The 16,076-nt window shown below is 41.3% G+C and overlaps 1 protein-coding gene across 1 annotated transcript; it reads left to right on the forward strand.

Moving 5' to 3' along the window:
* Positions 1-941: 941 nt before the first annotated feature.
* Positions 942-12,771, forward strand: LOC138301995 (promotilin-like). The gene is made up of 4 exons (XM_069242422.1): positions 942-1,160; positions 4,044-4,148; positions 8,634-8,742; positions 12,613-12,771. The coding sequence occupies exons 1-4, from the start codon at positions 1,044-1,046 to the stop codon at positions 12,618-12,620; spliced, it is 339 nt and encodes a 112-aa protein (XP_069098523.1). The 5' UTR covers positions 942-1,043; the 3' UTR covers positions 12,621-12,771.
* Positions 12,772-16,076: the final 3,305 nt, after the last annotated feature.

The raw sequence follows: 16,076 nt of genomic DNA on the forward strand, positions 1-16,076 counted from the left end.
TTTGCTGCTCATTTGAGGCTTAATATATTTTTTGATATTTCATAATCTGCGTCACTCAGTATCTGAGAGCTTTCAAAGCATTGACTATGAACCACTTATTTTTAACTTTCCATTGATCTAAAAATCTCAATTGTTGAGTCATTTTAGATTGTTTACTTTGCTGAATGATGTTGAGGAGTTGCCTTGACGTGCAGGAGAACTGCAGAAAGTAAAGAAATTTGAAATGCATACATTTCGGGCTGGGGTTTTTGCTCCCACACAGCAAGCATTCGCAGATCGCAAATGTACATACATATATTGACACGAATTATGTACACGGGTATTACACAGGTACATACATTGCAAAACTGCACCTCTCTCTCACACCACTTCATCCATAATACTGCTAAACACTGTTTCCAATAACTGCTCCTCGGTGGTCCTCACACACACGTCATGTAAATATGTTCTACGTGGGAGTAAACCAAGACCATGAACATTCAACCAAACACCCTACACGGTGTATGTATCATGCTACCCATGCAGGCAAGCACTTCAGCGCATTACATGGGGCAGTAAGCGCTACATAAATATTACAGTACAATCCATGTGCATTCGCATTGCACATAACAGACCGACCTCTGGCCTACGTGTGTGCATATAGCAGGCACACACTGAGAAGAACGGCGCGTGCACGTGCACCTGCACTGAATGCTGCTAAATGAACGATTTCCATTTTGAAGAATCCAATAACCCTTAACATTCTGTGGTGATTGAGCTCTAGATGCAATAAAGCGAGGGCTGCTGTCCCAGCTACCTCGAGCCCCAGGTATCCAGGCCACCTATGAGGGAGGGAGCAGAAGAGGGCCTTAGCTAGCAAAGGACAGGGGCAATAAATCACCCACCGAACCTCGGGTATAAAAGGGCTAGAGAGAGAAGGCGAACACAGCAAGGCTGAGGAGACCCACTGGCAGAGAACGGGCATAGAGACAGAGCGAGAGAGGAGAAGGGAAGAGCGAAGGGCAGACACTCAGCGTCCTACTGTCCGGCACTCCAGAGTCGTCATGGTCTCCCAGAAAGTGGTGGCTGCCCTGTTAGCAGCCTACGTGGTCGTCATGCTGGCCGAGCAGGCCCAGGGCTTCCTCCCAATCTTCAGCCCCAGCGATGCTAGGAGAATGCAGGTGAGCACAGCGCTTCCAGGCCCAGCGCTGACCAGGAAAAGCGGGCGGCCTGCTACCCGCCTAGGACAGGTCTGCAAACAATGGGTTTAGGGTCTGTGCACAGAGAGTGTGTTAACAGCGGGGGCCGGGAGTTTATGTAGCAAGTATCGCGTTGTTAGTTATCATGTATATTGTACACCACTTGTTGACGAGTTACTCTCCTATGGGCGGCATTATAAAGAGAGATAGAGGGAGTGTTTGAGTGGTTGGGGAAAATATAATGAGGAGGGGAGGTGAGTTGCCTCTGCAAGGGTACCTGTGAGGCCTCTGCTAGAGTTCCGATAATGGGTTTACATTTTATTATAAAGCAATTACTTATTTAGAGCTATGGGCGCCATAAGTTAACAGATGTTATAATTACTCAATGTTATGGCAGTCAGTTTAGTGGCCTCAGAAGGATGGATGAGCGAATCAGCCTATCTAGATTCCTACTCGTGATCTGCAGATCATAGTTCCACTCTCTGAGCCATGATCCGGCTGGTACCACATGAGGCCTGGAGACGATCCTATTCGAAACAGCTGACATATACTCACGGTAAGGTAATGGAGAGAGTGTCGGGGTGAACTTGGCCTCTTATGACGAAGAGGGCGCACATTTCACTCTGTGCGATCTGGAGGTGCCGTGAAGGGCCATTAAAGCCCCCCTCCCCAGAATATAAATGGAGTGGAAGTGGGCAGCATGCAACCCCCGCGGTGTGAACCTCGCATAGAAGGTAATCAGACAAAGCGAATAATCCGGGTTTTTCTCTTCAAAGACAGGGTGGTAAATTCATGGCAGCCACTTTTCATTAGGACCAGTAGTAGGGCAGTCAGTAGCAGAACTCAACAACGACTGGGGCAGGATAAGATGAGTGATATCAGGCTTGTAAGTTCGAGCTAAGATGTCCCTAAAGACAAGGCGCTGACAGACTGCATGGGCTCTAAATTTCTGTTCATCCATCTGTGATGGGGCTGCATCTTCTCAAGGTGGTGTCTGTTTGCACCGTAGTGTACAACAGCCAAAAAGAAGCATAAAATGTGTTCTCCAAAGGATCTTCATGTCTTCTATCTCCAGTAGAAGAATTAACCCACTGGGGCCGACAACTGTTTGTATACCTCGATTAGCAGGGAGTTCTCTACTCCTCTGGATGTGATGCTCTCAACCCCACACTCAGTACAAGAGCTATCAAATGCCTGTGAAGATCTTAGTTCCTGCACCTAGCAATCAATGCTGTCTTTCCGCCTGCTTGTAAACTAATGACCTATATTTCTGATTAGTCTGTAATTCACAAAAGAGTTCAGGAATAGGCCAGTGACAGTCAATTCTTTTGCGAATTCCATGTACAATCATTCCGAAACATTTTTGCACGTAAAAATATTTATTTTGAACATTTAGCACACATAACAGCAGAGCAGCAGTGCCATTGCCTTTTAAATCATAGTTCTGAATTTTCCACAGAAGCAGCTTTTCTCCATGGAGAAAGACCTTTCCTGTTTCCTTACCTATTCTGAGGGTGTTCTCTTCCCATCCTCAACTTTAATTTACTCCTGCCCATGACAGGAGTGACCATATGCTAGGTGAGAATGGGTTATGGAAAAGCATGCAACAAGCTATCTTGTTTGCTTATGTACTCACTTTCCAAGGCTTTCCTTCCTTGGAAAGTCCTCTCCACATCTCTTGAGAACATTTACTCACCTATGAAGTAGGGTCTCTATATCTCTTTTTATGCGCAAATCCACATTTTGAGAACACTAAATGTGCATTTAATCAGGTAAATCAAGCCTTTTGCATAACAAACTGAACTAGGCGTGCAAATAGCTTTGTGAACTTGCCCTATGCGCTTAGCAAGAAAGGCTCTTTTTCTTCAGATGTGATGCCCACTTTCACTTCTCAGGCTGAACAAGGAAGGCCGTTTTCTCCTGATTGTAATGTTCATCCATCCTCTTCCCAGTAAGGAATGCTAGCTACTTACCTCAAGGTTTGGTCCTTATCAGTTGTGTATGTGCCCTGTAAGGACCACTCTCTTTTCCCCTATGGACAGTTACATCTCTTGTCCCCAAAAAGGAAATTTATCTTTCTGTGGGATGGTCGTAGCTCATGTTTACTTATTATTATATATTTGGTAATTTTCAGTTTCATATAGCACAAATCAGACCCGGATGGGCACTAAAGCGCTTTACAATAGTAAGGTGTTGCATGCAAGGGAATGCAATTGAGGTGTTGGTTGGTTGTCAGTGGGCATTTGGCAAAGTTTGGGCTATTGAGTGTTCCTGACGATTTTTCGGAGTATGGTTATAGTCTTGAAAAGAGGTAAAGATTTCTTCATTCAAGGTAGCATAAACTGCTTGGCGAGGTGAAGGCAGACTTCTTTCTTGAAAATCGTTTGCGGTGGGAGTAGTTTGTTCTTATGGCAAGTGGGGTGGAGTTCCATATCTTAGGGGCACTTCCTGGGAAGGTTTGGCATCTTGTGCAGGGTTTTCTGAATAAAGGGGTTTCCAGACCTAAAGAGTTGGTGCTTATGAGTAGACATGATTCGCCTGGTTTTGTGGTACAGGTAAATTTGGGTTCCATGCTGAATGGCTTTGTGGAGCCTAGCTTGAAGAAGTTTCTGGTTTTGACTGGAAGCCAACTGAGTTTGTCCAGTATGGGAGTATTGCAGTCATGTCTTTTGGATTCTGATACCAGTTGTATCAAGACCCATGTGACCAGCAAAGGGAACTTTTTTGATCAAGTGAATGTCTAACGTGTAAGTAAGGGGCACTATATTCATCTGAGTATTATGATCATATTAAGCATATTCTCTTTGTTTACATATGATGGTCCTGACAAAGCTGTGTCTGTCTCTGCACAATGAATCTTTACAGGCGAAGGAAAAAAACAGGGCTATGAAGAAGTCACTGCGATCTGAAGATGGGGAACTTGCAGATATCAGCAGCTATGACAATTTGGAGGAAGATGAAATTATCAAGGTAAATGAGATCTACCGGCCACCCTTCCAACTCACTCTAAACATGCCAAACCCAAGGCTTCCCCATGTACCATGATATGAATTGCTGCATGTGTCAGTTTATAACACTTAGGGGCTCATTTACAAGCCCCTTGCTGCACTATAGAGTCATTTTTTTAACAGCCCAAAAGAGTCCCCTACCCCGCGCTGTATTTAGAAACTGGCCCAATGTCACCATTACACCAGTTTGTAAACCCGTGCGCCACATTACACCTGCACCAGGTATAATATATGCAAGGGAGGCATCACTCCCCTGGGAGGCCGAAAAAAATGGTGCAGTGAAATCAAAAAGATTTCATTGCGCCATTCTAGCGTCATTTTTTGAACTGACACTAGGCTCTTTTCAGTGGGCCACCCGAGCTCTGCTGGTCTAGCTTCAAAATTGTTGACGCTAGTCCAGCAAAGTGCGACAACAGCATCAAACATTTTGACACAGTTGGGCTAACGAGTGCCACGGTGCACTGTATTATAAATACAGTGCTACCAAGGTGTCGTTAGGGGGCACAGGGCTACGCCAGGAAACTGCCACATCAGAGCCAATGTGCCAGTTCCTAAAGGCCCTCAGTGTCTCACTTTAGGGAGCAGTTCTGATTTCACCAAGATCTCAAGCTACCCCAGCCTCTGCCTTCTTATTGGTTCAATTTATCACATGTGTTAAACATTACTTGAATATGAATTTGAACCGTGCAACCATTTAATGTGTTTGGGGGTGACATCCTTCTTCAGCTGCACAGGTGCATTTGGGATCTTCAATGAGCAGACTCATGTAGCTACTCACATACAATTAAAATATTTGTGAACGCTGCTGGACATCTGTTCTGCACCACCAAATGCCTAGGAGGCTGTACACCATGGGAGTGCTACGGCTTTTGGAAATTCTCGTTAGTCAGCTAAAAATGGTTTATATTTCTTTTAGGACGTTGAACTATATAGAAGCATGGGAAAATTATACCATCTGCAATAAAACACCTACTGAAACTGATAGATGTAGTTGAGCCTCAATAATGGTTGTGCAATCCTCATCTGGACAGAATAACTATTCTGAGGTCAAAAGGAAGTGAAGTCGTTTTTAAGGTTGCTGTAGGGACAACTTCCTGGGGTACAGGGAGATGGGCTCATTGGAAAGAAGTGTCCATGCTTAATACCGTACCACACACACCTGTGTATAAACACACCCCATCAAAGAACTTCTTGCTACACACCAGTGTTGGTGAATTCTCTTTGGAAAAATGCCTCATGTCAGCCTCTTGCACATACTGTATAAACATATGAACTCCAGAAAAACCTCAAAAGTGGAATTTTACTCGCATCTAATTTGTGAGAAGAGATGATGGGTAAAGGAACCAACAGAATCAGACTAGTTCCATGCAGATGTCACTGCACATGTTATAGCTAGAAATATTTGCTTGGTGCATACATTAGTCAATGGGCAATTGAGTCACCCAGAGAGTAGCCACTCAGCCTTCAGGTGGAGCTTGTATCATCTCCTAGAAGAACCTGCTGGCGTCAAGACAAGGCATTGAGAGCCTGGGTTTCTCCTATAAAGAGAAAATGTTGTCGATCTTCAGTAATAACAATAATAAGCTCGGTCTCAGATCTCACTATTGCACCAACATGACGGTGGTCCATGTCTCACTTCTTTCTCCCTTCAACACATCATCAGCAGCAGTAGAACAGCGCAGCACCAAAGTATTATGCATTTCATTCCATAGCCAAAAGTGTCTCTAAATGTGCAAGAGTAGCATCTGTGTTAAAAGTGTGGACCATCATGGCAGTTTGCCACAGATGTTGCCTGTTTTCCACAGATGTTGCACTGAGATCCCTCAGAGGGTGACTTACTGGCATTTACATGGGTTTCTTAAAAATCAGGGCTCTGGTATATTATACATTTCACAATCTTAGCTTAGCACACTCAACAATATACTCCATTTCCAATGTTTGTGACTGGAAAAAATGTGACCCCATTAAACTCACAAGCAAATGTGTGCAGTATGAGGAGAGTTGGCAGGGCAAATGGTGCACACAAGATCCTGAAGATGTCAAGTAGGGACTAGTACTTCACCAGGTAAGAGGTAAAACTAGCTGTGCAACTGGAGAAATCCCAAACCTGCACTGTTAATGCAGAGACTTGTCAGAGCATGGCTGGGATACAGTGTCTTGATAGGAAGCATGGGGCCATTCTATGCTTTTGACACTCCCTGGCAAACAAGGTTTCTGTCCAGTATCCAAATATATAGCCATTCTTTATGGCAAATACACCTGTGATTACTTTGGTATCTCGCTGTGGAAAGCAAGTTGTCACTTGCTCACCAAATCAGAAGACTAGCTGCATTCCATGAGTTCAATATACTGTCTGTCAAATGTCCTCAGACATTTAGAACAGGCACTATGCTTTGTGTGTAGCACAGTGAGGGTGAAGTGGAAGGTTAATGATTCTGGCTGGAGACCCTGTACACGTTCGTATTTTCAACCCTTATTATTTCCTGTGTTATCTGTTGATGTTGAACTTGAGGAGGACTCGTGTATGTTGGCCAAGATTTGGTTGTCTTGTTCATGACCAGCATGATGAAGCACTTAAGGATCCTATGAGAACAATCAATACCTAGGACCAGAATACTTTATCATTTGAGTGTCCACCACTGGAAGCTGATTTGAGATCACACTACTGTTCTTCAAAGCCATACGTTTGGGCCCTGTGTGTATTTTGTAAAGATACCTAAAATCAGAGCAGAAATTCATAAGAAGATGAGAAATGTTATTTGTGCAGTCAGATTCCCATGTTAGGAATTTAAAGTCTTCTTACTGTCAGATGGTAAGTCTTCACACTCCCTTGTGGAGAGTGGAACCCCTTGATTTTACATTTCAACATGGGTGTACATTCATTAAAATGTCAGGGGTAGGAGAAGTAAAATCATACATCCTTTGACCTCCATGGCACCACAGGAAGTTACATCAAATTACCTTTGACTGAGAACATTTGCAGGGAGTTATGTCACATGGCCTAAACCATGATGACATTGCAATGGTGAAGTCCCACAATAACTGCATGATAACATAATAACACAACCCAGAAAAATGTTTGTTTGAGATACCATCTCTTTTTGATTGATTTGGGTGGTCACATGATTTACCAGGGGTACATCATTTATTTCTCTTTGTATTACATAAATAATTAGGAGTCTGTTTGAGCTGAGGATATAGATCTACAAAGTACACAGCAGCACTGGGAACCTAAATTAATTACAGTGGTTCCCTTATTTCATACATCAACATTAAATGTATTGATAAATCCTAGAGATATGGGAAATGAGAGTTTGAAAGAGCATCAGAAATATAGGGATTTAAAAAGCAATAGTAATCAACTCCACCTATAGTAATTGTTATGAACCATATCCTGAATATGAAAATGGCACTGGCTTAAATAATTTCTTATTGTTAATACATTTTGGCTCTGATTATAAGTGGATTATAAGTGGATCAGGTACCCCTGTGAAGACACGTTTGCACAAGGATCAGAATTCTGAATTGTGCTAATTACTGGGTGCAATAATCTCTTCAAATGTCAGCAGGTCAAATCTGCTGGCATTTAGCAGGGGAGGGATTAGTACAGTATTGACCATAAAGTGCTAGTTTTTGTGCAGTAAGAATCAAAATCCTCATTTTACTACCCGAAATCATCAAATAGATGCAATTTATTTCACCCCAAAATGTCCCAACCCAAGGGAGTTATATTTTATCAATCGCAATAAATTTCATTTTACCTCGACAGAATTTGTAATCAGGGCCTTAGATGTATGTGCATTTAGAAGGCATTATCACTTCTGCGAAGCACAGAGGCAAAGATTTCATTCAAAGGTGTCATTATTCATGTTTTCACAATAAGCAACACTGGTAACACCTTGTTTAAAATTTTCAGTTTTTATTTCATTATTTTATTTAATCAGAATAGTGCATTTCACACTGCGGAATTCATTTAATTTACGGAATTGAAGGGTTATGTCACCGTCCCACCTATTTTGCTACCTCCGATGTGAGTGAGGGGACTCAACGGCAGTGCCAGGGTTTGCAAGGAGCAATCGTCCATGCTTTTCACTTTAATTAATTTTCTCTAGTACTGTTGTGTTCCTTTTACCACCTTACATATAGAGTCAGAGAAAGACCCTGGCGGTGACACCTGTTCATAGAAATTACTGAACAAAACACTAAATTAAGAAAATGAATCAATTGGAACAAAGTAATAATGATTCAACCAAATGATAAAAGGTGCCCTTCATGCCACCTTCCTACTGTATGTACGGAGGAACGGTAGATTGCACCATTATGTGTGAATATTGTAATTCTGTTTTTCTGTGCTGCACCCCAAGCTTTACCAATGTCCTTCATGCAGTCCCTTCTTATTTGAAGGCTGCCGCTTGAACCCTGTTTATTTTTTCTGCACCTCCCACAGCTGAAGGCTCCAGTGGAATTTGGGATGAGGCTCAGTGCCAGGCAGATGGAGAAATACCGGGTGGCTCTGGAAGGTCTGCTGCAGGGCATACTGCCGGAACCCCGAAACGGTACGGATGTGACTTTGTGACCAGGGGTTTCCAACAGCAGACTCATTACCAGGAGTGAGAAGTGCTACTTTCCTTGTCATTTGCAGCTTGACATAAAGTCATGGCATGTGTTCTTGGTGGCATAGATTTGCTGGCAAGGTGCTGAGGGGTGTGTTTTTCGTTTGGCGGCATCGTATTGACAACAGGAGACGAAAGATAGGTGCTTGCTGGCATACTGCTAATAAATTGGAGAAAAAGGATGGGTTTTACGTCGCACACTGTTGATGAAGGTGTTTATGGTTTGTTCATTGGGGACACAGTGTTCAGTCAAACCACAAACCTAATGTATTTGGGGGAGGGGAGGGTACTAACTATCTATTTCAGACAGTTGCTTCTGCGGACCAGATGGAGCAGATAGATGGACAGGGCTCACACTAGCATCAGTGCCTTCAGCCTCATATCCTACAATATGCTTCTGCCCTTGCATAATTCTGGCAACTCGTTCACATGTCTAGATGGGCATGTGGAGGGAGGGAGAGATGCCGGCTACTGGAGGTTCCCCATCTATCTGTTTTCCTACGATATATAACTTCACACGCAATCTATCGTCACTTAAAACCTTCTGTGTTTTTTTACTATAAGCAGTTTAGTTCTATTCACACTTTTTATCTTGTGCCTCGAGATACCACTTTTCTCTTGCTAAATGCAGTTTCTTCACCACATGTTTTCTATGGTACATCTAGATTTCATGTGGTCAGTTTTCAAAATCGGCACAAAACACATGAAAGCAAGCAGTAGATGACGATATCTGAATCACTCTTGATTTATTTCACTCTTCCCTCTTTCTGCTTTTATACACCTTTCACTACTTGGTCAATTCAATTACTAATAAACTCTTTTACATTTTGTGTTATTTACGAAACAGTAAATCAGGGTCCTTCAGTGGTCACAGTAACAATAGGAGCTATTCAAAGACTAGTTAGTGGTGGGAAGCTTTCTGTAAATTCTGCGGTACAATCCAAAACAGTACAATAGATTTATTCTGATATGGCCACATACACTTTAAGTTAGGGTGTGACACAGCACTTAAAATGACAATAGAATGGTAGGAATTGCTAGAGCGGGGATCTCCATAAAGTTATCGGTTTACAAGTAGGATTTTACCATTCATCTGGAGAGAATTTGCCGCTGTATTACTCTGGGCCAATGGATCTTTGTCATTAGTTGAGATTATACCGTAGCTGCACATCAAGTTAAATTGTTATCACAATGTCAGTTGTATTTTCAGTCAATAATGATAGCTGCTGTAAGGTTAAACATTTATTATTTCGTCAATATCAATCATTAGTGTTAGGTCAATGATCAAAACCAAGCAATCAATATATTGCATAAAGCGCATTCCATAAAAGAAAGAATCCCTATTCTAAGAAGAATGATGATAGTTAAATGGTGTCAGTCTCAGTTGCCCATAAGGAGTTCTGTTTAGACAGACATGAAAAAGCATAAAGCTCAGCATTAAAAATCAGCTGAAATTCAATAAGTAATCAAAGCAGAACCTCCCATAAAGAGAGGTTCAAGAAAATCATTAGTGTCTCAGCATGAGCAGCATAGATTAAGGAAATGGCTGTGGTCATATGGCAAGTGGTAAATGGAATGAGGTAACCTACTCTAGAAGCACGCGCTATTATAAACATAATAATCTAAGCTATTGTAACATGTTGCTTCTTCTTTCTTCAGTCAGCCAATCAGCTTTCCGATGCCCTCATGAGAATAGGATCACTCCGTCTTCTCACCAGGAATACAACAGTCCACACACCGCAATGTTGATTGAAACATTTGTATCAAATACATAGTTTATTCTCAAAAGCTTTCACACCACTCATTTGCCTTTAGAAAACTGCATCTTCATGATTAAGCTTCTATTTTATCTCACTAAAAGACACGTTTCTTATTTATTAGTTAATGATGTTCTTTGAGTACGTAGAAACATTTACAGAGTTCAACAAGAACATTTTATTTTAGGCAACTATTATTCATTATAAAAAATATGTCTATGGGAAGGTCAGGAAAAATAACATTTCACATTCTTAAGCCAGGTCAGCTTGTCAGTAATTGCTGCTTCAGCTGCTCAAGCATAATATGTGTAAATATGGTTGCCTTCTACAAGTTTTGCATTTAAAAGGACAATTTTTTTAAAAAACGTAAGTGTTAATTCTGCACATTATTGCATTATTTTTATCAACATTTAAAACGTGTTTGCAGAATTGAACGGTATATCTATATGTACAAGTGGTGAAAATGAATTGGTAGTGGTCAGGCAAGCATTTGTAGGTGTAGTTGTTTTTAGTGCTGTGGTGTTACACAGTGGGTAAGTCCTGGGGGTTGATGAAGGATTGTTGGGACATCATTAAGTGGTGTAAGTGGAGATTCAGGCTGGTAGTGCTGCAAGCCCAAGAAGGTAACAGTAGTAAGTGGAATGTAATTTCACAGGTGATGCAAGTGTGTAAGTGGTAGCGATTTGACAATAGACTGGTGATAGGTGGAGGCACTTGTAGTTTAGGAGTACTGCAGGATGCAGAAGTGGTAAATTGAGAAGTGAATACATGTCGGTGGAGGGTGTGTATTTTTGGGGACCCTGCAATATTGGGTCTGTGTAGGCTTTTAAGGCACTGGTGACAAGTGAAAGACTGAATAGTGTTAGAGATTCTGCAAGGACGGATGTTTTAGGGGTTGAGCATGGACCTGTGGTATGTAGAGGCTGCATGGGGTTGGCATGCCCTAGCATTGGAGAAAGGTATATAGTGATAGACAGATGTCTAGTGCTATAGGTGGAGCGGGGGGAATGTGTAATCAATCAAGAAAATAATAGTGGTAGTCAGAGGGCTGGGTAGCATTAGGGGCCGCAGGGGGAAGTGAAAAAGCTGATAAAATGCATGGCGGCTTATAGAGCAAAGGCTTCTTGCCAGATCATATAAATAATATTATGATGGCTGGTTGGGCCATATAAAAATCTTACATTAAAATGTTTAAAGAGACTACTGCCAAAAGCATTCAGAGGTAAGCAGCAAATAGTCGGAAGAATGGAACTGACTGACAATAGGTAAGCAGCTAAAGTCTTGCGAGATAGCATTATAATCTTAAGAAAAATAATAACAATATCAGAAATAATAATAACAGTATCAATACAATTTAATATTATTATTGTTAATAAGAATTTGACTTCTACTTTTCTTCTTTTAAACCACTATTTCACTGAAATCTCAAGGCACTGTCAAAACTGTAAAATTGTAAGTCAAAAATAACTTTTGTGAATGTGTGAAATGGTAGACTTCTTTGTTTGGGTAGCTTAGGTTTCATGGGCTAGATTCGGCATTGATCACTATGATTTTCATGCATAATATAGAGTTCAGGATGAGACTTGCCCAGCCATATCTGTCAGAAGTTCTATCTTCCTGCCCTCAATAGGAGCTATAAATGGACAGGGGCAGACATGGCTGCCAATTCCACCGGTCAAACTGAACGTAGAATATTTAGAATTGCATCTTGGAGTGCAGTAGGGATCAATAGTGGATACAGAGGATGGTATGTTAGGGCGTGTCTGCTATTACAAACACTTGGCTTTACCTGTATAGAATGAGAGGAAATGAGAGGGAAAACTTCAACAAGCAACAGTGCTGTAATCAAACACTGCAAATTGAAGAATCTGAAGCAGGTTGTTAAATGAGGATTGTCAACAGACACGAAATGAACAAAACCTTTTGGGGAACCAAGATCCTTTCTGGTTAAAAGTTCCCATGAAATATTCCTCCGATCCCTGAAAAACAACCGAGGGCTCTGGTGAAAGTGTTAAGTTAGCAGCATTGATGTGCATCTGTTTTCTCTTTATTTCAGTGGACTGATGCTCAAACACCAAGAAGAAGACATCCCGGCAGCTTCCCCCCTTCTTTTCCAATCCTGATGTATAACTAAACTTGAGGACACTGTAGAAAACCGGGAAATACATTTTCTGATGCAACATGTTGATATTATGTGATCTAATAAAGTAATTCAGAAAGGAGTGGAGGGTAATCTTGATTTACAGTTGTGCTCTTCACTCTAGTGCAAGGGAAACGATGAGTCAAATGAGGTCTACGTGAACTACTGCTGCACATTTTAGATATTGCTTATGTATTCATTCATTGTTTTGGGGTTTTCAAAAGTTACATGTATTTGCTCTCTACTTTGAATCAGATCAAATTCTTAAACATTAGGTGGCCTTGAGAACATAAATAATTTTAACAGTCTCTTAAATTGAAATAATAGTTACAAAGTCGGATCAATGGCACGTGGGCATTCCAGTGCGCAGTCACTGAAAACGCGGGCTTTGACATCTAGGAAGGCAGGTCTGCAGGTTAGTTTGTGGTGCAACTCTTCATTCATTCCACAATTAAGAACAAGCACCTGTGTAAGAGGCTTAAAATATTGAATTTGACTTGTGCTTGAATGGGAAAAAAGCAGAAGGGTTTGACAGCTTACCATAATGCTAAATGTACTTTCTCTATTAAACAAGCATTGACAAAGTCAATTGGAACCACCATTGAGACCTTTCGGCTTTGTCAATGTTTTTAGCCATGCTGTACAATATCCCAGAAGCTGTGCAGCATTGCTAAATAAAATTGGCACAGCCAGTTTTTTCAAAAATAATTTATTTGAGGTGTGCAGATGGAGGACACAGTTGGAGGGAGCAATGCATTAGGGAAGAGAAGCAACAGGCAACAGAGAATAAGTTGGCCAGGGAAGTAGTTCGGAGGGTGGTCAGGACAGATGTAGCACGGAGGGTGGGCTGGGTAGGAGAAGAAATGGGTGATAGGGATTGAGGGAGCAGGTGGGGGAAGCCATCTGGACAGTGGGGTATGGAAGCAACATAGAGGTCGGAGTGGGAAGACAAATCAATGGGTGTAAGGGCAATGGAGAGCAGACAGGGAAGAAGCACATATACAAGAAAGCAATGGGCAAAGAATACAAGAGTGCGTGCAGAATGGGGGATGTGTGGAGAAGCACACAGGTGAGAGAGAGCAATACAGAGGGCAGGGGGAGAGAAGCACATGAGGGAGACATGTTGGAAACACATGCACTCTTGTGAAGTGCTGAACCAAAAAGAAAAAAAGTGGTGTTTGAATAGCATACAGTGGAAGCAAGGAAACCAGCCGATCAAAACTAATGGTAAAGAGGCTTTGCTCCACGAGAGGGGCAAACACAAGATTGACTAGATGAGCCGTGAATATGTAGCAGGCCAATCAGTTTGACAGGAAAGCCAACCAATGGTAAGCAATGATGCAGAGATATGTGGTGGCTGGGTGATAGATGACACACAAAAAACACAGTAAAAACTGTCTAGTCAAAACATATCTCATAAAGTCCCAGCATTACAGCACGTGCTTTAGGAGAGAGCGTTAGCCACACAAACACCTTGCATTTAGAGAAAGTCCAAGATTCCCAAGAGATCCCCGAGCAATCCAACGTAGAGTAGAGGAAATGTATTGCATCTTCTCATGAGCTTTATTCACACTCCAGTCAATCCCTGTTTCTTAAGTTCTAGCCAGCATGTGTTTCGTCATATTTCAAGTTTTCACAACTTCATCAGGGCTAGAGTAAATACATAAAATCTAAATATAATAATTATTGATGAAGCATTCTTTCTGCTGTCAGTAAATTATAACCCATTGCCAGATTTGCAATCCATTGCAGTACAAACAAACAAGAAAAACTGCATGGAAAGAAGCGGGGGAATTTACAATTGCTGAGGAACCCAAAATTCTAAGAGTGCACAATTTGTCTCAGTATATGCTAGCACCATTGTGTTTTGGAAGGTACCGTGAATCAGTCATCATAGTCAACAAGTTGGTCTCCTCGTTGGCTGTAAAGCAAAGGGATGCCCATTATTCTTGGATCACTCACTAACATATAATTGTATGAGACTTATGCATGTACCAAAATTAAAATGAGTGCCCATGAAGACCATTAACCCAAAGCATACTTTATGTCTGTATGCTGAGCACAATGTGAAAACCATGACCAACGCCAAACCAAAGCACATTCACCAGCTTGGACATAAGTCATCATTCAGTGATTTATCATGTTATGGGCACAGAATAAGTATTTCCAACTATCGAAAATGACCAGAGATGTACATGCACATGTTTTATGATAAAGAGGTACTTTCAGTGCCACATTAGGGCTATCAAATTTATCATTCACATAAAATTAAGGTACATTTTCTGCCATCGTCGATAATTTATATAAAATACAAAATAAGTTCTAAACAAATTGCTAAAAGTTATTATGTAGGCCCACCGTAACTGTTGTCAGGTAATCCAGGCTAGCTTGCCCACTAAATATAAGAAGAATACATGGAATCCAAAACAAAATAACTCACCAGAGAATACTCCGACAACATTTGCAGCATAACTGCCTCACCTCGCACAAGTTTGTGTACTGGCGTTCCAAAGCAGCCCTATTTTAAAACAGTCTAGATAGTGAAAACAGAAACCAAAAATCCAAAGAGGACTAAGGTAAATCTCTTTTCAGTCCATACCAGCTCGAGAAGTGGCCACCTTTGAATGCTAAAGTCCAAGATGTTACCCTGCAAATCTCAATAAAAACAGTGCTGGATGTTAGTTTCAAGTCATATAAATGACAAAATCTATAGTAAAATACAATCCATATTTTCCTAGTGTTACGAAGGAAAGCCTTATTTTATTAAAGCCAAGGAGGCGAGTATTATGCCTTCTTAACTTGCTTTATTTTAAGTAGCAGCAGTCAAGAGGAAGAAAGAACTACAAGTCCTAGTAGGCCAAAAGTCAATGGGCAATGGGAACAGAACAGTAGTTTAACATAACCACAAATCAGGACACACGGTAACCTATAACACTTATCCTGACTGTGAACAGTCCTCTTATGCGAGGGGTCATGTGGAGGAATAAAATAACAGTAAAATTAGAAAAATAAATAAGACAGCCAACAACAGGGTAAACATCTCTTGGGTAAGATCCAATAACTGGGGTCCAGTAGGTGGAGTCTCTGAAGAGATAAGTTGGTGCCAGGAAAGACGTAGAGCGGAGTCAACTGTAATCATTGAAACAGAAGATGTAGCAGGCAAATCATGTGACTGTAGATGTTGATGCACTGGTAAGTGTAGGGTGGGAAAAACATTATCAATAAAATGTTGTGGTGAGATAATATTCATCTTCGTGTTTTTAATAAAATTAAGACTTTCCTTCATAACACTAGGAAAATCTAGATTTTATGGCAAGTCACGGAGGCTCCTATTTTGCTTGTTCAAAGCACATTTATTACCACCGAAGAAGCAGTATGTA

Source organism: Pleurodeles waltl, chromosome 6 (genome assembly GCF_031143425.1).
Source record: "Pleurodeles waltl isolate 20211129_DDA chromosome 6, aPleWal1.hap1.20221129, whole genome shotgun sequence".
NCBI lineage: Eukaryota > Metazoa > Chordata > Amphibia > Caudata > Salamandridae > Pleurodeles > Pleurodeles waltl.